This window comes from Metopolophium dirhodum, chromosome 4 (genome assembly GCF_019925205.1).
Source record: "Metopolophium dirhodum isolate CAU chromosome 4, ASM1992520v1, whole genome shotgun sequence".
In the NCBI taxonomy this organism is placed as follows: Eukaryota; Metazoa; Arthropoda; class Insecta; order Hemiptera; family Aphididae; genus Metopolophium; species Metopolophium dirhodum.
The window spans coordinates 21,441,752-21,464,568 of NC_083563.1; the positions used below are offsets into that span (position 1 = coordinate 21,441,752).

At 31.1% G+C, this 22,817-nt stretch overlaps 1 protein-coding gene and 1 pseudogene across 1 annotated transcript; one reads left to right on the forward strand and one right to left on the reverse strand.

Moving 5' to 3' along the window:
* Nucleotides 1-6,465: 6,465 nt before the first annotated feature.
* On the forward strand, nucleotides 6,466-17,124 carry LOC132943194 (protein PFC0760c-like). The gene is made up of 9 exons (XM_061012059.1): nucleotides 6,466-6,527; nucleotides 7,107-7,200; nucleotides 9,294-9,488; nucleotides 9,579-9,747; nucleotides 9,851-10,000; nucleotides 12,445-12,723; nucleotides 13,765-14,009; nucleotides 16,942-16,995; nucleotides 17,078-17,124. The coding sequence occupies exons 4-7, from the start codon at nucleotides 9,705-9,707 to the stop codon at nucleotides 13,830-13,832; spliced, it is 540 nt and encodes a 179-aa protein (XP_060868042.1). The 5' UTR covers nucleotides 6,466-6,527; nucleotides 7,107-7,200; nucleotides 9,294-9,488; nucleotides 9,579-9,704; the 3' UTR covers nucleotides 13,833-14,009; nucleotides 16,942-16,995; nucleotides 17,078-17,124.
* Nucleotides 15,095-16,371, reverse strand: LOC132943193 (juvenile hormone acid O-methyltransferase-like; annotated as a pseudogene).
* Nucleotides 17,125-22,817: the final 5,693 nt, after the last annotated feature.

Sequence of the window (22,817 nt, forward strand, 5' to 3'; positions counted from 1 at the left end):
AACCGTCGCTGACGAATTTCGACAATTGACGATTGCCATAGATATTATAAAATATATTATTTACCATCATAAATCCAAAGAATATAGTATTATACTCAGTATACCTATACGGTATATTTATAAATCGTATTTACAGAAATCTTTGTGATCTTCAATTCACCTATTCTGGTTTTCTATTTCAATTATAGTTCGCATGTCAAATTTAACTATACAAACTGGTCCGCAAGTTTATAGACATTCTAATACATTTTCCTGCCAGTGCCAATATAGACAAAGTGTTTGAGAAGTTATATTTTTTTGGTTCCTAATTAATTTACAATATGAATTATTATAAGTTACCTATGTAGGTACTTGTCCAAAACTCGACTACCTGAAAATCATTGGTTTTTATGGTATAGCCTTGCGAAGTTCACGATTTTCGGTGTTTTACGCACCCGTACAACGCCAAAGTTTACCGAGCTTAAGTGTTACAAAAATTGATGATGCTAAAATAATTCTGACACCCACCCATGGTGGTTTTACATAACAAGTCGAGGGATGTTTTTGATTTTAATTGTTCGAGCAAGCGCAGTGTGGTACACCGGGTACATATGAAAATACCAACAATTTCAATTAGTTATAATACATATAACTTAAAAATAAGACTGACCGCCAAGTTCAGACTTCCCTGTCGTTTTCAGTTAAAAACTAATGATTTCCGGCAATTATTTTTTGCAATTCGTTGTTACTTGTAATATATACATATGCCTATTTTAAAAATATTACTCGTGGGTAATTGAAACGTCTAAAATATATTATCATATACAAATACGATAATAAACAAATAATAATAATTCAACTTCACCGGCTACGGTATTAATAATATTTAATAATATCAATATAAATAGAGTATACAATATCCTAGGCTGACAAATCGTCTCCACTTAAAATCGTTTTTCGTATACTATGATATTATATCATTGAATTCAAATTTAACACTATCCATAACAGTCACCCACTTGTAACCTACTGTTCAGCAGTCACTTCCAATTTTTTTTTTTTGATTCTGAGGGAAGCGATGAATGTATTGATTTTACAATGATGTGTGTTTTTTTTTTATTTTTTTTTTTTGTCTGCCATCACCTTTTAGGACAGTAAAAGTGCTTGAATTTTCTTTAACAGTAACTTTTCTGATAGGAAAGTGAATCTAGTTGGTACTATGGGGGGGTCAAAAGTAAAATTTTCCCAGTAGTTTTCAAAAGCGACGTGAAAAAAAAAGGAAAAACGGGAATTTTTTACGCAAAATCCGTTTTCAAAAGTCTACACTATTGGATCATAAGTTCCTATAAGTTCCAATTTTTTAACTCTTGTATTTTGTGCATGCGCAACAACTTAAACTTTTTTGTGTACCCTGTTTTTGCGGACACGCATGGTATTGTTATATAGGTACTTTTTTAAATAACTAAATATGAATATTTTAATATTAAAAAAATAAAATATTACTCAGTTGTATTCAAATATATAAATCATTATAATACTTAATTCCAAAGTTAAAAAAATACATTAGTTAATCAAATATACCCTAGTTACTAGTACCTTATACTAGTAAACTATTTTAAATATGACTACCTATGCAAAATATAATCATATCTAATTAGCTTTAATTAAATTAATTTATTTGTGTACTTACTGTAGTTAGTGTAATAGTGTACACAGAGTATTAACACAAGACACATAAAAGTGAACTCTTATTCCCAGACAGCAATTCCATAACTTTGATGTTCTGATAAAGTAATATTCTAACTTTTCTTGAAATATTTTATACATCAACTTGGATCATCGTTTTTACAACATTCTATGATAAAAATTATGTTATCAACGTTTTGATTAGTTTAAGAAAACGTTATTACAATAACATTGAGTATTTAATTTAATATCAAAGTTCTGAAAATATTTTGAATTCAATACTAGTAAAACGTAATAATTATATAATTCCACTAATTTTATTTTTGTAATGTTATCAATTAAACTTCTACTTAACATTTTGATAATTTTAATTGTAATAAGTTTAAAGACAATTATGATTTGTATGTTTTACCAACTCAATATTATCAACATTCAAAAAAAATAATGATTTAAAATATGTATGAATGTTAAAGTTTATCTTTTGAATTTACCGGTAAAGTATCAAAATCATGATGATCACTCCACTCAGTGGTGTAGTCAAGGAGGGGGGGCGTGGGGGTCAGATCCCTTCCATTGGCTTAATAAAAAGTTTTGAGATTTCAAAATTTTCCATTTTTCCCCTCCCATTTAGCTATAATATATTATATCGTTTTTTTTTTTGACCCCCCCCCCCCCTTTCAGAAGTCACGTCAACGCCACTGACTCCACTCATTGGCACGTGCCCCCCCCCCCCTTAAACCGTTAACAAAACCACTCTAAGACGGTCGCAATGGCGGTAAACATTTTTCTCGAACATAGTTGCGCTGCACCACTACGTATACTACTGTCGCTTTAAACACACCGTATAGGCAAACACGGTTTTCGTAATTAAAATTCCGCGCCATTTGAAACCCGGGTAGCGATAATTGAGAGATAACTGACGACAACCTTTTATCACGGAACAATCGCCAATAATCAACTGCTTATCAAATTTCCGTTACGGGGGACCGCATGATATTATATTGAAAAATTTAAAAATACCAAATACGAGTTAAAACTTACATGTTAGCAACAAACAGCAAATAATGGTACTGGGCTGGGGGACAGACGACGGAGTTCGTAAAGAGGTCAAATACCAATTGATTGTGGAAGGAAAGTAAAGCCATAGATAATATATCATATTATATATAACAACTAAAATAATAGCCGTCTCCTTCTTGTCATCGAAGTCGGCCAACATTTACAAAGCAGGCAATGCTTACAAAATAATATTACCATAGTATATATGTATATAAATAAATGTAAAATAAATGTAAACATTGCCTGCTTTATAAATGGCGGCCGATTTCAACATTGGCCACAACTGTAGTATAAAGACGGCTATCTAGTTGTTGTGTATATCTATGAGTATAGCATAACAACAATCATATCAATCATAAATAAAATAAATACGTAATTGATTTTAGAATTTTTTCATAATCAAAATGTTGGCACCAAAAGACAACACATACTAAAAGCACGAACGTACAAATACAAGTACAACCTATAACCTACCTGATGCACCTGCAAGAATAAATACTCTAATAAATGCGCAAAAAAAGTTCAAAATAAATTACGAAAAAACAAATTAACAGAGGCATACTATAAAGATACGTTAGGATATGTCAAAAGACACGTAATCCGTTTTTAAACTATTTAGCACCCTGATTATGGGGTAAATAATGGTCCTACGCGTTTCGACCATAGACCGCGTTTGATTCGTTTTTCATTGAAAGACTATGATTTAGAATTTCAAAGATACGGAACAAAAACTCAAATTCCAAAAATTACGTAAATCCAAAAAAAATGTGATATATAAGTCCAAATAACATACGGACAATCATGAATCCCGAACCAAAAGTCGGATACTTTACAAATCGGTACCAATCGAACCGGAACGTCGAGCCCCATAAGGTGGTATACTAAAAAAAACAAATACACTAAAACCCTGGGTCTATGAGGAGGGATCACGAAAACGGGGAGTTTTCGAACATTGGAAGCCGCAATAGAGGAGTAAGTACTGTTCCTACGGTCTCGACACAAGACGACGCTTTTTATCAGCGACCTCCAAAATCCCAGGATCTCGAGTTTCAGAAACGTCGAACAATACCCAAAGGTTTTTCCAAAATATCTTTGAGGGGGAGGGGTCACAGGTACCCTGACACTGGGAGGACTTTTTGGAGGGTCTTTAAACGCAACGTTTTGTTAAGAAACGCTGCACCTAAATTAAAATCCGGCCGAGATATACTTAACTCAAAAACAGGGGGGGAGGGGAAAATTCTAGTATGTTATGCACTTGGCCACCCCCACCCATAAGCCTTTAACAAAATAGCTTAAAGACGGTTTGCAGCCGCGGAATCGAGGCAATTATTTCGTCGCTAACCTGGGCTAAATAGAAAAAGATTAATTTTAAGTACAAAAAAAAAACCACAGTGAAAAAACTAATATAAGTATAATTAATAAGAATCATAACTCCTAATCCCTGAGGCCTGAACCATAATTCGGATAACCTCGGTATTGGTGCCAATCGATTCGGGAGCACATCCTCGGAAGAAAAAAAGCCAAAAGTAAAGAAAACTCTGGTGGTATAGTGGAAAAACCAACGAAAAAAACGTAAAAAACCCAATTTTCAACGACTTTTGCGCCTCCCCGATCCCGAGCCAATTGACATACCGGTTATGTTAGGTTAGGTCTGGAATATTACATTAATATGTACGTATATTTGAAACAAAAAGTTTTACAATATCATAAATTATTGACTGTGTATAATATATTATATCTGTATATACAGCATACATGAAATTTGCTTTAAGCCTTCAAAAATAACAACATGGACGCAACTCCACAGTAATATATGTATATAACAACTAACCAGGTTTCTTATCATGATTCGCGGCCCATACCGTTTATAAATAGTTTATAGTAAACACTGGATTCTGAGAATGATACCGACAATAAAAATAATAGTCAGTACAAAAATAATATTATTTAATAATAAACCAGTGTTCCGTATGTCAACGATTACGAACAGTAATGTAGTAATGTACTATTATCGATTATCATATTTTATCATAGTGAAATAGTGAATTAGTGAGTGATTCGTCTACAACATCTATCAACAGCCTACATTCTACAAGCCGCCATTGCCATTCACCCGTCACCGTTCGCCTTTCAGCAACAACTGAGCAGCGTGTGTACTGTGTAACGCCGTGTGGTACGCTTGTTTTTATTTTATTGTTTGCCGTTGACCAGTGTTGCCGAACTGGCTATTTTATAGCTAGATCTAGCTTTTTTGAATCGACGTCTAGCTATGAAAATATTGATCTAGCAGGTAGCTATTTAAATGGCATTTTCTGCAGTTATAATACAGGCAATATAGCTATTTTAGCTTTTCCTCAAAAAACAAATTTTTTTTTTTATAATAAAATACAATTCTTTATTATCACGGTTGTAGATAAACAACCTACTTACCCGCGGGCTGACCACAAAGAAAGTCTTTCTTTCATAATCTATGATTACAAGCACGGTTTAAGATAGTAATATCTTAAACCGTGATCACGAGTGAAGAATTAAGATAATATTTTAAATTTTAATCATAACAAGGACTACAACATGATTCGAGAATAGAGATTCATGATGATAACGTTCGTTATCATTAACTCCAAAATTATAACTTAATTTTAAACTATATTTAGATGATCGAGTGTGTAGACTAGTGTTTACTGTTTAGTGTGTTTATCTATCTCGAGTCATAGAAGTATAGAACAATAATTTTAGTTTGAGTTATCCGCGTAGTACTGTTTGTTATTTATTTAATTAAATATTTTATTTCATCGTTATAAGTATGGGTAAAACTCAATACCCACAGAAATTTAGAGATGAGTGGTTAGTTGAATCTTTATTTAAAGACTGGTTATTAAAAATTGAAGAAAACGACACTAAGTGTAGATGTCGATTTTGCAAGACTGAAATAAATTCCAAACGTTTTGACCTTTTGCAACATTCAAAATCAAAAAAACATCTAGAGGCCTCCAAAGCGTTTTCAACGTCTCGATCAATGACTGCTTTTGTACAACAGACCTCATTAAAGACAGCAGCTGCAGAAGGTGCTCTAGCATTATTTATCGCAGTCCATTGCTCAATTTTGTCTTGTGACCACCTCGGAATATTATGCAAGAAACAATTCCAGGAATCGGAAGCAGGCAAAAACATAAGAATGCATCGTACAAAGTGTACAACTGTATATTACTGTCATATTATTTTTTTATATAATCAACAAAGTTCACTATTATTTTTTATTTTTAACTGTTGGGCACTTATTATTTTATAAAAGGTAGTTATTATTTTTAGTTTAAGTTTATGATGGTGCTGTTAATAAAAACTGTTACCACAACAATGTTCATTATTGTTTTTATTTTTAACTGTTAGGTACTTATTATTTTATGAAAGGTTACTATTATGTTTTATTTTAATTACAAAAAAACTGCATATAATTGCCTGAAGTGTGAGAGTGGAATTTATAATTGTATCCTATTTAAATATTATAATTGGGTGGTATGTTCAATATGTGTATATTTTATATATTGAAGCTATTTATCGTATAAAAAATTATTCAACATAAAGAGAAGCTGTTTCAAAAATGAAAAGGCAAAAAAAAAATAGGAAAGAATTTTTTTTTAGCTTATTCTAGCTTATTGAAAGAAAAAATGAGATAGCTTTTTCTAGCTTATTTACATACAATATTTACTTTTTTTCATGTATGAGTTTTGGCAACACTGCCGTTGACTCTTGACCGTTCGGTTTCTGTGTTTTTTTTAAATTTTGTGCAATAAGAAGCAATCTAGGTAAGTTGGAACTTGGAAGTACTCAATATAAATCATAAATATTACGTTAAAATATTTTGTTGGAGGACTGTTTATAGGTACCTAATGGCTAATCCTTATAGTTTAATATTTTAACTTAAGTAGTACAAGAATCGTAATACATGTCTATAATATCTAGTATCTACATACACTTTGTACACTAGCACACGTCCTGGCTAGTCCGCCCTGACTTAAAAATAATATAGTTTATGTTTGAAAATCGTCCTGAATTTTTATAAAAAATAGATTCTATTCTGTGGTTCTATCATGAATTCGGTGAGATTTAAAAAAAAAATACATGAACGAACTCTAATAATGTTTTCTGAGATATAACACATACACCTCGTAGTTGAATACATTTAAATTAATTCTAATACATCTTTTTCCATAGGCATCTGTAGTAACTATCTACATATTGATAAACATTTTCACTGATTCTGTTAAAAAAATGGGTACCTACCTATAAAGTATAAACTCTCAATGTAATTCAATATACATCTATTACAGGTCAAATAAGTAGGTACTACTAATAATTTTAATTTTTTTGTGATTTTTTGTTAGATTTATGTCAGCTCATCAATTTCATTAGCGCCCAGCAGTATCTATACATCAGAGCTTTGTTGCATGCCTTTTGTATTTATATCGTAAGTATATCGTAAGTATTAAGTATACAATACATTAATTATAATAGGTAGCTATTTTATTATTATTATACATTTGAATACTATAGTTAATTGTTTATATAGTAAAGTATACTATTTTTGATACAAATGCATCATACATAAATAGATATTATAGACTATCTAATATAATATAATACTAATACTACTCAACAATAATGTTGACCGAAAAATTAATCAATTTAGTAGTATATTATTATCTACCTAGGTAGGTATATAATATTTAAATGTTTAATCATGTTTTCATAAAAAACGAACAAAAATAAAAGTATTATCATCAACTTGCCTTGTAAAATTATATTTTGGTTCAAATTTATATTTTATAATTTAAAAACAAAAAAAAAGATACATAATATAAATATCAGACAATTAAAATTAAACTTACTTATTATTATAAGTAAGTATTTATTTATAATGTATTTTCATTTGTTACTTTGATTTAATTAAACTAAAAATGTTCATTATATATTTATTTCCCTGTATTGCAGGGTACATATTTTAGATTCTGAGCGAAGCGATGAATGTATTGATTCTACAATGATGTGTGTTAAATTTCACAGTAGTTTTCACAAGCGACATGAAAAACAAAAGAAAAATTAAGGAAAAACGGGAATTTTTACGCAAAATCTGTTTTCGAGAAAATCGATTTTGGTTTTTGGTGTACCTCTAAAACAAATGACCGTAGGGACATGAAATTTTGACTGAATGTTTATATTAGCATTTTCTATACACCATAAAATTTACAAAATATTTTGACTCTTTTTGAGTTGTTTACGGCCATTGTCAGTTTTCAATTTTTTTAGTTTTTTTTTCTATAAATATCAATAAAATTTTATCTGTTGATTAAAAAAGCTTGAAAATTTAATAGAAGGCTCCTAGGTTATTGTTTCAAAGGCAGATGAAAAAAATTAAAAATCCTTATTCACAGTTTTTAATTATAAGCATTTAAAGTTCAAATTTTGACAAAATACGGAAAAATCACGAAAAATAGCAAATTATTTTGATGAGAATTCATAAAAATTTTTCTTTTTAAATCTAAGATTTGAAAATGTAATATAATATTACTCATAAGTTTGTCTACCTTTATCAAAAAAAAAATGTCTAGAAGAAACTTAAATTAAATTTTTATGAGCGCCTGAAATTTATATTTTTACAACATTTGATATTTACTCGATTTCTCATGTAACAATTTTCTTATTTTATAGTAATTAAAAAACAAATGACTGTAGATACTTGAAAATTTCACTGAATGTTCATATTAGCATTTTCTATACACCATAAAATGTTGAAAATATTTTGACTCTTTTGGAGCTGTTTACGGACATTGTCAGTTTTCAATTTTTTTAGTTTTTTTTTCTATAAATATCAATACATTTTTATTTGTTGGGTAAAAAAGCTTGAAAATTTAATATAAGGCTGCTGATATATCGTTCTAATAGCAGTTGAAAAATATTAAAAATACATAGGCACAATTTTTTTTTATAAGCATTTAAAGTTCAAATTTTGACAACATTTATCAAATTTATAATTTATTAATTATTTTGTGGTTAAAAATGTATAAAATGTTTAACTTTTATGGCTAAAGATTGAAAATTTAAAACAAGGATCCGAGTAAATAGGTTATATATAAATTACTTTATTCACAATAATATCATCAAATATACTTGGTAAAATCATAGGCTGACTGACCGTTTTCGCTCAGAATCGTTTTTCTTATACAATGATATTATATCATTGAATTCAAATTTAACACCATCCATTACAGTGACCCACTTGTAACCTACTGTACAGCAGAGCGACATCCACTTATCCACCTTTTTTAAAATTTATTTGTACATTTATTATGTCTTAAATACGTATATAGACCCAAATTAAAGATACCTACCTAGGTATTTACAGTTTACAATTATATGGTTTACTTATATATGTTTAATAATTTTACTATCATGATTTAATTATAGATAAATATGGTGGTTTTAATATACAATATTAAAATCAAAAATACATACATTTAACTTTTATTTAATTTTGTTATATTTTTTTAAAATTAAATATTTTTAATTAACAGATGGGTTGATGGGAAGTTGTCTATTTTCTTAAAGATAATAGTATAGAAGCAGTGCCTGATAAATGGGTCAAAAAAGATCTTTGTGCTTGGCCGAAATCATCAAAAAATATAAAAAAAGTTAATTAAAAACCGATACAAGCCAAATAAAACAGATTTTTTTTATTATCCAGCACGTATCTTGGGAACAAAAAACTGGTACCTATTCTTTTAATTATTATTGCATATATTATTGTTATATATAGTATCATATTATTTGTATACATACTTATGATTGTTTTTTTATAGCAACATTAGCTGAAGCACAAGCCAAACTCTCAAGAGCAACTACAAATTCGGACTTGTCTACTACAACAGAAGATGAGGTAAAAAAAAAAAAAGAAAACATTTAATTCATCTGCAGGATTAGTTGACATGCATTTTCCACCACCTATGTATAAAGATTATTGCTCTAAAGGTTAGTTTTTAAATTAGGTACTATTAAAGTTTTGTTTTGTAATAATAATGTCAGTGTTTTAAGTATAATATATAAATACAAATTTAATGTTTAATTCCTATAGTAACAAAATCAAAACATGATGTTGAATCTATATTCAATATTGACAATCGCGAATCACTGAGTGATAATAATGATGATAATATTGCTGATGATAATGATGATTCAGATTGTGATCCAACGTGGGGAAATGCACGCATCATAAGCAATAAAGGTATAATATATAGTATTTAAATGCTATAATTATAACCAATTAAATTAAAATTAAATGCATTAATTCTATTTTAACTTTTTTTTTTTTATTTTACAAACGCACATATACAATCTATACAGTTTTGTACAATAAGCACATAAGATAAGGGTTAGAAAAACATGGATTTAATTGAATAAGAAGCCACCCATTAGTGTTACTTAGTGATTTGTTTAGGGTAATTAAGGGGGGGATATTTAATTTAAATGATCACGACACCATTTTCTTTTAAGTCTTCGTTGAGGGTTTCCGGGGAGTGAGAGAGTATGTAGCTCTTTAATTAGTGGGTTGGGATGATTTTCAAGTTTGTCAAAGAAATGTATGTAAAAAAGTTTCGCTTCAGCTGTAACAGGTAGAATACCTAGATCTTGGTGGAGAGTTAAATTAGAGACAAAGAAGGGTGCGTTAGTGATTTTTCTGAGAGTAATATTCTGGAAGACTTGGATTTTGTTTAAATTGGATTTTTTGGCCGATCCCCAGAGCTGTAACCCATATGTCCATATAGGTTTTAGGAGAGTTTTATATACAAGTAATTTAGTTTTTAAGCTGGTAAATTTGTTTTTTGATAACAGTGTTCTAAGCGATCTTGATTGAGCGTTAAGGGTTAGTCTTTTAGCTTTTATATGTTTGTTCCAAGTTAATCTTTGATCAAGAATTAATCCTAAATATTTAACAGCATTGAGGGGTGGGATAGGTATGTTGTTAATTGAAATATTTGGACATTGACCGTGTCTAAGGGTAAAATTCGTATGAACCGATTTGTTATGATTAACTTTTACATGCCATTTTTCATACCATTCAGATTGTAGATTTAAATGAGACTGTAAATCAGTAGACGCTATGATTGGGTCGTTGTGAATTGAAAAAATGACTTTATCATCTGCATAATCAGCAATTGAGGTATATGGAGTTGAGGGCTGATCAGAAACAAATATGTTAAAGAGTAAGGGGGAGAGAATAGCGTCTTGGGGTACACCGGTGGTAATTGGGGCTATACCTGAAGTTGATGAGCCGCAACGTATTTGAAAATGGCGATTAGTAAGGTAAGATTTAATTAAAAGAAAGAGTGGTGGGGGTAAAAATTTGCGAAGTTTGAAAAGAAGGCCCTGGTGCCATACTCGGTCGAAGGCCTGGGATAGTCTAAAAAGACAGCAGTGCAATAGCATTTATTTTCGAGGGATGTGCTTATAGCGTCTACTAATCTGTGGACTTGATGTGTCGTGCTATGTTTAGCTCTAAAGCCAAATTGTGCAGGAGGAAGTATATTATTTTCAAGTAAAAGTGGAGATAGTCTATTAAGAATTAGTCTTTCACAGATTTTAGAAAGGTATGGTAAGAGACTAATAGGTCTATACGAGTTCGGGATATCTGGAGGTTTTTCTGGCTTGGCAAACATAATTATTTGTGAAAATTTCCAGCTTAGTGGAAAATATGAGAGTTATGATTGCGTTATATATGTATGTTAGGAGCACAATAGCCTTTTTTGGTAACCATCTAGCGACTTCCGCTGTTATCAAATCGAAACCTGGAGATTTCTTACGAGAGCACTTATTTATCATGTTTTTTACTTCATTGGGTGTGAAGTATTTTACTGGGCGAGCATGTGGTAGTGAAGAGTTTAGATATGTTTTAACATTTTCTAAGTGTTGTGGATTAATAATGTCGTTATGTGGTTGGAAAATTTCAGATAGATGAGATTGGAATACTATGGCTTTTTCGTTATCTGTGATAGCTAAAGTATTGTCTGTGTTTTTTAGTGGACACGACGGAGGTTTGTATTTTAGAATTCGCTTGGTCTCTCTCCAAAGACGACTACCATCTGTACTAGATAATGATCGTAATTTTTTTTCAAATTCATTTGTTTTAAGTTTGGCTAGAATCTTTTTCAACGAGTTGGCAAGTTTATTATATGCTGATTTGTGAGATGGAAGCCGAGATGACTGATATCTAGCTCTGGCTCTACGTTTTTCAACAATTAGGCTCTGTATTTGTTCTGGGACTAGGTGGGAATTGGATTAAGTGTTTGGAGGTTTATCTAGTTTGGTAGCTGCCCAAGCAGCTGACTGTATGAGTGTGGTTAGATTATTTACTGCTTCGTCTATATTGAGATTAGATTTTAGTTTGACTTTGAGATTTATTTGTTAATTAATTATATTTTGAAATTGTAAGCGGTTAGTTAGAGGAGAAAATAATCTAGGTACTTCAGTACGAGTTAGTGGGGTTGCGGAAATATTGAGTAGTACTGAGGAATGATCTGAGTTTAGGTCTAAAATATTATTTACAGAACAGTATAAACTGCTGGGTATTTTTGCAACAAAGATATCAAGAATATCTGGTTTTTTTCTAAGGGATGAAGGCCATTATTTTAACTTGAATTACATTTTTTTTTTTTTTGTCACATTTATTAGGTAGTGATGATTCAAATTCAGAAGAAAATATTTTGATCCAATCCTCATCAAATGCTGTATTTTTTTCACCAAACACCCAAGTTTGGAAGGTCAATCATTTAAATAGATATGAACAAACTGAAATAGCACCAAATTTTCAAGGAGTACACAAATCACTTGGAAAATGGAATATATCAAGTACTAACAACCAAACTGAAGATGCAGAAGCATTGAAACATGTAACAAAAACTTTGGTTTTGGATGCAAATAATAAAAACCTTAATAAAAATGTGAATGATGGTAAGTAATACATAAGTCAAAAGAAATCTTCTAAAAAGAACAATATAATTACTATTATATATAATTATTAATAAATATTTTAAATCAACATTTGAAGGACCTTAATATTTTATTATATTTTTAATTAATTTCAGGAGATAGCGTTACAACAACAATGTAAAATTAAATTCATTAATTACTGAATTATTTACTAATAATAATTATGATACTCATTAAAAATATTTTAATACCTAGCTATATGTTTAAATTAAACTACCTATACTTAATAAAAAATAAATCAAGATTAGTATGATACCGATGTTTATTAATAGGAATTAACTGGTAGTAACTGGAGGACTGTAAATAATTTTTTTCACAAATTTCAAATTTAACACTATCCATAACAGTCACCCATTTGTAACCTACTGTTCAGCAGTCACTTCCAATTTTTTTTTTTAGATTCTGAGGGAAGCGATGAATGTATTGACTTTACAATGATGTGTGTTTTTTTTTTTTATTTTATTTTTGTGTCTGTCATCACCTTTTAGGACAGTCAAAGTGCTTGAATTTTCTTTAACAGTAACTTTTCTGATAGGAAAGTGTATCTAGTTGGTACTATGGGGGTTCAAAAGTAAAATTTTCCCAGTAGTTTTCAAAAGCAACGTGAAAAACAAAGGAAAAACGTGAATTTTTTACGCAAAGTCCTTTTTCAAAAGTTTACACTATTGGATCATAAGTTCCTATAAGTTCCAATTTTTTAACTCTTGTATTTTGTGCATTCGCAACAACTTAAACTTTTTTGTGTACCCTGTTTTTGCGGACACGCATGGTATTGTTATATAGGTACTTTTTTAAATAACTAAATATGAATATTTTAATATTAAAAAAATAAAATATTACTCAGTTGTATTCAAATATATAAATCATGATAATACTTAATTCCAAAGTTAAATAAAATAGTCGTAATAATCGGGTATAATGAGTTTAATATTATATTATATTACAATAAATATTAAGTACCTATATTATTAGCTTCTAATAATTGGGACGTCATTTTTGTAGATATTGATCCGGACAAAATTATGCTGGCCCAGCGCTATGCCACGGTTTATGGCGTACCTATCCGATGAAATTGTTGGAGACTCTTTCAAACTGGGCAATCTGATAAACGGTGACGTGATCGTTACTTCGCGGCCATCATAGGGTAGACCAGAATACACAAAAATGTAAGTCATCGGGCTGTCGGCTGTATGTATGATAAAGTCCTGGAAGTGGGAATTACAATAGCCATCCACCAGATAACTTTGGTAAGTTTTCAAACCATACCGCTCATTCTTGCGGAATGCTAAAGAAAATAAATTTATTAGATAAATATTATACTATAACAATTTTTAAATATAGACGTTTTCAACTCGCAGTTATGCAGATGGATGTCGACCGGTTTGGGAGCGACGTCTGATACGCCATTGTTCTAATGAATTCAAACATAAATAATATATTATTATAATATTTTTATATGTATATAGGCATGGTTAGGTATATTAAATTAATTAAGTAGGTACTATATTAATATAGTCTATTAATTATTTTTTTACTATGCTTTTATTGTATTAAAATATACACAATGACTTATAACTTAGGTCCATACAGTTACGTCGAGTTGGGGTACCTGTCCATAAACACATTTTCATCAGCAAAATATAATATAAAATATAAAGTAAAGAAATGCATAAAGAAAAAACTGTATTTATTCATACAATTTTGAAATCAAAAACATTAGAACAAGATAATGCTTTCTTGATAAATTAAAAATATTTGAAGATTTAATTTGTCATATTCAATTGTTTTTTAGTGCATTAAATTAGATTTTAGATTAGAGCCCCAATAATAAGGTATTAAGAGGACCCCATACCCGCATGTGTTGTCTTCGTCTTACAAATTTTATGCTCAGCAGAACAAGAGTAGGTCCGTTAGTTTAAAAATTGAGTGAATTGACCTATTATCCAATTTAGAAGTAAGAATATTATCTGGTGAACCTCGTGGGGTTTTTATTTAGTTTAATTTTAAAACATGTTATGAGTATTTTAAAATTGTATATTGTCTATGCATTTTGAAATACTCATAACTTGTTTTAAAATGAAAATATTAAAAAAAAAACCCAACGGGGTTGCAATAGATAATATTCTTACTTCTAAATTTGATAATAGGTCAATTCACCCGAATTTTTAAACGCAGCTACATGTGTTCTGCTAAGTGTAAAATTTGCTATTTTAAAAATTTGTTAGACGGAGACAACACATGTGGGTGTGTCGTCTTCTTAAGCGTGAACAAATGCAAATAACTAAAAACCATTGTTGTAAAAAACTTTTTATCCAGAAAAAAAATGTAACTATTAATTATTATAATTACTTAAAAGTGATGGGAAGTCTGGAAATGTATATTTTTTGATACTTGATTCTAAATTAATAATTCGAAATCCAGCCTTGGTGAAAATGTCTCTTATTTCATCTTGTGAATACACATTTTGTGACATCCGCTTTATATCCTATATATAATGTGTTGTAAGTTTATTATAACAAATAATGAAAATATATAATAATTAGGTATGATATTGTAAAATTGCATTTTTAAAGGCATCATTTTAATTATCATATACAATACATTTAAAACGTAATAACAAAACAAAAACAGTATATTTTAAATTTTTATATAAATATTGTAAATAGTAACTAATTTTAATAGAATCAAGTAACTTGATTTTTTTTTTACTAGATACTAAATCTCCATATAAATATTTATCCTAATATAAATTTATAAAATGGAAAGTATTTTTATTGATAGAAATAAAACCTAAAAGAAAAAAATAACATAAATATACTTACTTTAATATATATTTGCGATTCTGTATCCATACATTTATACAATTCAACCAATGGATTAATTAACATGAAGTTAACCAGAATTTCTCCACCACTTTTCTACATTAAGTGCATATTCAGCAAGGAATCAACTTTATTATGAACCCAGTGAAAGCAGAAAAATGAAAATATTTTGTTAAATGTGTGCGAATAAAAAGAGGAGTCATGGGCATTTTCTATATCCAGAACTTTGAAATCCATCTTGGAGCATCCATAGATTTTTTTGCAAATTCTACCATTTCTATTGATTTATCAACACCAACCTAAATAAAATAATAATATAAATACATAATACTTGTAAAAAATAATATTTTGACCGACTTAAACTAACCAACTGATTGATTTTATTCTTTAAAAAAGGATAAAGAATATCTGAGGTAACATCACCTGGTCCACATCCTAAGTCTAAAACTATTTCATAAGATTTCCATACCATTTTTTCTATATATATATTTGAGATATCTCTGGCATCCCTCCGTTGCATACCATTATCTTTGATATACTGCCCTGGGCAATGCATTTCAACAAACTAAATATTTTCTCACAAAACATACTGTTTTATACTTGGTTAAGTGATAAGCACATTAGGGTTCAAGATAAAATACCTAACAGACCTTCTTAATCATGTAATTTCCAAAACAAACACATTATTGTAAAGCAATATGATTAAATTTATGCATAAAAATCTTCCAAATTTGTTTTAGAAAGCCTTTTCATAAATTATATGTAAGTTAATCTGATCAAAGTACAGACGTTGCCAGATAAATTGAGACGGCGGCTGTTGTTAGGTTAGGTAAGGTTAGGTTTAGTAAACCAGTGGTTTTCCGTATTTGAATATTATTACCGAAAATACATCAACAACCCAACAATTGTCACAAAAATTATTTTACGATATTAATTAAAAATTAAATATTCTGATAATTAATTTTTTTTTTTTTTAATATTGGTCATTAAGCTTGGCAACTATGGCCATTAGTTGTTTGTTTATTTGTAGGGCAGGATACTGTTGGTTGGTAAACACGTGTGTGTTGATTTTGGCAGATTTTCAAGTGGGCACCCGTAGGTATCTGCCATGCCCGGGTGGGGGATGGCGGCACTTGTTCTCCGGACACCGTGACTTGTCCGAAGAAAAATGCCGCCCATGGCCGAGGAATCGAACTCGGGTCGACTGTGTCGCAGCCAACGCCTTAGTCTGCTCGGCCACTCCGTCCCCCAATTATCTTTTATTAATATTGGAAAAAAATTTTATTATTAATAGTACTTTATACAATTATTAACTTATGTTTATAAAATGTGTATTATTTTTGTTTTATTTTTGTAGACATTGAAACTGATAGCGATGACAATAATTATGAATTACCAGCTTATGATTCTGGTAAGTAAATATATATAATTATAATAACTATACCTACCTAAAATGTATTGTACTTCAAAATTGATAAAAATCTTTATTGTAGGTGATAATAATTCCAGTACAAATAACATTAATTCTCTGTCTAAGAAATGTAAGTTTTCAATGATTTATTAATATGTTTTATTAATTTTATGTTCTCTATATTCATTTCTAATGACTCATATTTTTTTACAGCTTGTGTTGATGATATGCTCATTACTCTATCAAAAAATATACGGACATTAGTCAAATCACCATCAAAAACTCCAGTTTTTGAATCTAGTATGTACCTACCTATAATATATTATATATATAATACTATTTTATTCTAATCATGTTTTTGGGGGAATTATGTAATATACTTGTAGAATATTAGTTACTTGAATAATTTCATTATAGTTGTCCAAATTGTTTCACAAAAAAAAATTTTAATTATATTTCCGTTTACAGTTGATGATAATTTCTGCATGGTGAAAAATGTGTCACCTTATAGAAGAAATAAACATTTTGTACTTTCTCCTAATAATTTGGCGAGAGCAGAAAAAAACAAAAAGAGAAATTTATCTGAATCTCCTAGAAAAGTATATCCATCTCCTGAAACTTTTCAATCGCGTATGTATACCTAATAATTAGTTCTATTAAAATGCAATTTTTCTATCATATAAAAAATTAAAAATATTTTAAATTACACTCAAAACACAGAGAAAAAAATTAAATCAGCACCTCTTATTAAGATGACTAAATACCATTGTTAGTATATATAAATAATATGAGGAACTTTACGGGACACCCCTTTTTTTGGTCATTTTTTGGGGGAACTTAGTCATATTTTTGACGAAAAAAATGATGGTGAAATCAGAATTTTGCGCTCGTACTTACTTTTGAAGTTATAGCTAATTTTAGTTTTCTGTTTATACTATAATCCTTAAATACCCATTTTGTGTAACAATTTTTGTATTGAACTGTTGCGCAGTGGTAACTTTGAAGCGAAAGTAATCAATGGATCAGCGGTTTGAACCTTGGCCAGGACAAACTTTTTTTGCATTTTTTGCAAATAAAAACATGTGATTGCTCCCTACGCCTGCCGGCTCCGGTCGTCGAACTCGAGGTCCTACGGACCTCTCGGTTGGGGGCTCGGCCCCCAAACCCCCTGGGGCAGAAAATAGTCCACCTAGGTGGGAGAGGGGAGACCCCTTCGGGGTCTGGGGGGGGAGGAGTTGGATAAGTGTAGACCTAAGCTAACTTAACGGGTACCCTAACGGATGACCTAATCTATTGTTTGACATATATAGTAGTGCTATATAACAGATGTATACTTACCTATTAGTTATACCATCTAAAATACCCAATAGTCAATAGGTACAATTACACAAAATAAAGCAAGTGGTTCATAAACAGGTACATTAATAGTGGTGAAACATAAACAATTGATTAGATATCCAGAAACCAAAAAAAAAAAAATTTACAAATAAATATTTTATTATACATTTTATGAGGTCTACTCTAATTGTTACAGATAAACATTGATAAGATTAAATGACAAATTCAAGCTTTAAATATTACCCAAATAATATTATCCATTGTGTTTTTGTATTCGTACGCGTCAATATTACAATATTATATATTATATAGTCAGGCTCGGATTAAGATCTATAGTGCCCATAGGCTGTAAAAAATTTGGTGCCCCCAATTAAAAAAAAATATTGTACACATTTCTCTACTCGATACTTGAATAAATAATAAAACTTTATTTTAGGTTTATTAGCCACATCAATATGTACATGTATATAATACCTATGTTAAAACAAGTAAAAACATAAAATTAAAATTAAACAAAATATATTTTAGATATATAAAATAATCATATTACAAAAAGTAACAAACCATTATTTTATACTTTTCTTTTTCTTGCTTTTTGATGGGCAAATGTGTTAATAGTATCATTAAAATCTAATTTTTCAACCAATTCTGCTTCAATGCTAAATATTGCTAATGCATTCAGCCTTTCCTCCTTCATGGTTGACCTCAAGTAGGATTTTACTCTTTTAAGTATAGTAAAAGCTCTTTCGTTGGAGCAGTTTGAAACTGCTGTACTAAGGTACATACGCATAACTATTTCTAAATTTTTAACCTAGGTATTTTACTAAGTAAAATCACTTCTTTTTCTTTTTTATCAATTGCACGCTTTCTCGCTTGTGCTCCACTAATATGTCGTTTCTGATCCATTTTTACATAAATATCGAACACTAAACCATATATAACGCACTACTCGCACTAAAGTAAAACCTTTATAATTTAAATTTACAAGTTACAATAGTGTTAACAAAACATACGTACGATAAAACGGACGAATTTTCGATGCACGTGACGCGTGTATACGAAATACTAATACTATTTTTTTATATTTTATACTATTTTACCCAATTTATGACCATCGGCGGTGAGCTACGACAAATATAAATAAGTAAACGCACTGGCTTTGTCTGCCGTCTGCGGCTCTACATAAGTTATCGGTGTGCGACCGGTTCTACGGAAAAATAACAATCTAAAAATAAAACGAGGTTTAGAAGACAGCACGACAAAACGCATTGATTATTACTATTTCAAATTTCCGATATTATTTTTTTTTTTTTATATTTACAAGATATTTACAATCTATTCATAGAATAATAAGCAAATTAGATAAGAGTTATAAAAAAAAACATGACTAATATGACGGAAGAAGCCACCCATTGATGACACTACCTATTTTGTTTAGTTAATTAGGGGAAATTTGATCTAGGAACCAAGCATTTAGCAGGTCACGACACCAATTACGTTTGAGACGTCTGAAGGGATTACCCGGGATCGAAGGGACTGCTAGATTTTTTATAAGAGGGTTAGGATGATCCAGTAACCTACTGTGAAACCGCTTATAGTAGAGTTTTGCTTCATCTTTGACGGAGTTCATCCTGAGATCTTGCTGAATGGAGAGGTTGGAGTCATAAGGAGGAGCATTAAGTAGTTTCCTTAGCGCCAAGTTTTGGAAGGTTTGTATTTTGTTGATGTTTGAAATTTTTGCATTATCCCAGAGTTGTATGCCATATGTCCAGATGGGCTTAATTAGAGATTTGTAAATTAGGAGTTTAGTTTTAATGTGTGTGTATTTGTTATTATTGCAAAAAGTTTTTAACAGGCGCAGCCGTAGGTTTAAATTTTGTCTTTTAGATCTAAGGGGGGGAGCCCAGGTAAGTCTGCGATCAAGTGTGAGTCCTAGATATTTGACTGTAGAAGAAGTAGGAATTTGAGTGCCATAAATAGATACTTCAGGGCAAGGAGAGAGACGAAGTGTGAATGTTGTGTGGATAGACTTAGACTGGTTAATTTTGAACCGCCACTTGGTATACCAGACTTCCTTAAGGGTTAGGTGATTCTGAAGATTGTGTGAGGCCATTTCCGGATTAGAATTTATAGATATTATTGCCTTATCGTCTGCATAATCAGCAACTAGAGTGTTTAGTGTAGTAGGCTGATCAGCAGCATAAATATTATAAAGTACAGGGGAGAGTATGCCCCCTTGTGGAACACCGGCTGAAATATTGGATATAGTTGAGTGTGCATTACCGAATCTGATTTGAAAGTGACGGTTGGAAAGATATGATTTTATGATAAGGTAAAAAACAGGGTGCAAGATTTTTTTTAATTTAAAAAGAAGACCATCATGCCATACCCTGTCGAATGCTTGTGAAACGTCTAGAAAGGCGCAGGTGCAATACTGTTTTTTTTCGAGTGAGAAGGAGATGGCGTCGACAATTCTATGCACCTGATGAATAGTAGAGTGGGCAGAGCGGAAGCCAAATTGGGCATCAGGAAGAACTGAGTTTAAGATACTTGGTAAGATGCGTTTAAGGATCAATTTTTCCAGGATTTTTGCGAAAAAAGGGAGGAGACTAATGGGACGGAAGGAAGAAACGGAATCTGGAGGTTTCTTAGGCTTGAGAATCATAATAATGGTTGAAATTTTCCATAGTATTGGAAAGTAAGAAAGTCTTAGAATGCAATTAAAAATATGAGTGAGGTGTATGATAGCTTTTTTAGGTAAACATCTGGCAACTTCGCCTGTGATGAGATCAAAACCTGGAGATTTTTTATGAGGGTACTTACTACTTATCAATAACGAATTTGACTTCACTTGGAGAGAAATGTTTTACGGGTCGAGATACAGGAAGAGGAGAGTTTAGAGACTCGGCAACGGCAATATTATTTTCAAGAGAGAAGATGTCAGGATGTGGTTGAAAAGTTTCATAAAGATAATCTTTAAATAATTCAGCTTTGTCCAAATCGGTGCAGACGAAGGATCCATTTGATTTTTTAATTGTTATGTTTGGAGAACTGAGTTTACATGTTCTTTTGGTGGCTCTCCAAAGACTGCCGTCATTTGGAGATAGATTTGTCAAAACATTTTCAAGTACTGAGGCTTTATGTTTGGCCAACATTTTTTTAAGGAGATTAGAAAGTTTATTATAGTTATGTTTAAGAGAGGGAAGGCGATTACGTTGAAAAAGGGCTCTAGCCCTCCTCTTATCTGCAATTAATATACGAATATCAGATGGAACTGAAGTCTGATTTGGGGGAAGATGAGTGTGTGAATTGGATGACCAGGCCACAGACTGGATCAAATTAGTAAAATTATTTATAGCTAGATCAATGTCGTTGGTAGATTTTAGCTTAACATTTAGTTTAATGGCCTGATTAACAAGGTTATGAAATTTTAAATGGTCGGTAGAGGCATTAAATAGCTTAGGTGGCTCAGAGCGAGTTAGCGGGATGGTATTGAGTGTGAAAAGAACTGATGAGTGGTCAGAGTTAAGATCCAGGAGGTTTACAGCAGAAGAGTGTAGACGAGAGGGAATTTTCGTGACAAAAATATCGAGTATATCAGGATTTTTCCGTGGGGAGGATGGCCAATAGGTAGGGTCTGGAGGGGCAAGTACATTAAGGTTTTTCGCACTTGCATAAGAGTGAAGAACGCAGCTACGTGGATTATTTGAGCGACAACCCCAACTTTGATGCTTGGGCCGCTTGGTATTATAGTCGCCTCCCACAATGAAATTATTGCCAAGGGAACTAAAGTAATTATGGAAGTTTACATTTAAAACCTTGTGTTTTGGAGAGGAGTATAAGGCTGCTATTGTCACGGGAATACTATTTAAGTAAATTAGTACAGCGCACGATTGTAAGTAGTCGTAACAGTAATTTGGAAGAGTTTGAAATATTATAGAAGATTTGATGAGAATGGCGACACCACCGTGAGCAGTAGTGTCAGGATGATCAGCCCTCACCAGCTTATAACCAGGAATGTAGATATATGAATGTTGTGTAAAATGTGTTTCCGTAATGAGCGCAATGTCAATACGTTTATTGTGAAGCACGAGTTGGAGCTCATTTACATGATTTTTTATACCATTAACGTTAAAAGGAAGTATTGTGAGTGATTGGTTTGTGAAAGTGTTGTTAGTCATTTTTTTTATCGAGAAGACAGGATATTACTTTGGTAAGAAGGGCTATTAGAGGATTAATTAGAGCTTTGAATTCTTGCAGGAAGCTGGACATTGAGTTGTTAGTATCTGGCGTTGCAGGGGGGAAGGGGGGATTATTTTTTTTACCTGATGTGGCCTGCGCGTAAGTGGGTTCATGGGTATGTGTACGATTTGATGGGTGGCTATTTTGAACAACGTGTGACTTATCTCTAACATTATTAAATTGAAAGTTACTTGTGGGTTTTTTGCGACGTTGGAGGTCCTTGTACACTGAACAGCCTTTGT

Bases quoted from the DNA above. Each gene is read 5' to 3' on its own strand.
- LOC132943194 (XM_061012059.1), top strand. From the start codon at position 9,705: ATGCATTTTCCACCACCTATGTATAAAGATTATTGCTCTAAAG. The intron at 9,748-9,850 runs GTTAGTTTTTAA...TAATTCCTATAG, and splicing joins TAAAGATTATTGCTCTAAAG to TAACAAAATCAAAACATGAT. The intron at 12,724-13,764 runs GTAAGTAATACA...TCATTTTTGTAG, and splicing joins TAATAAAAATGTGAATGATG to ATATTGATCCGGACAAAATT.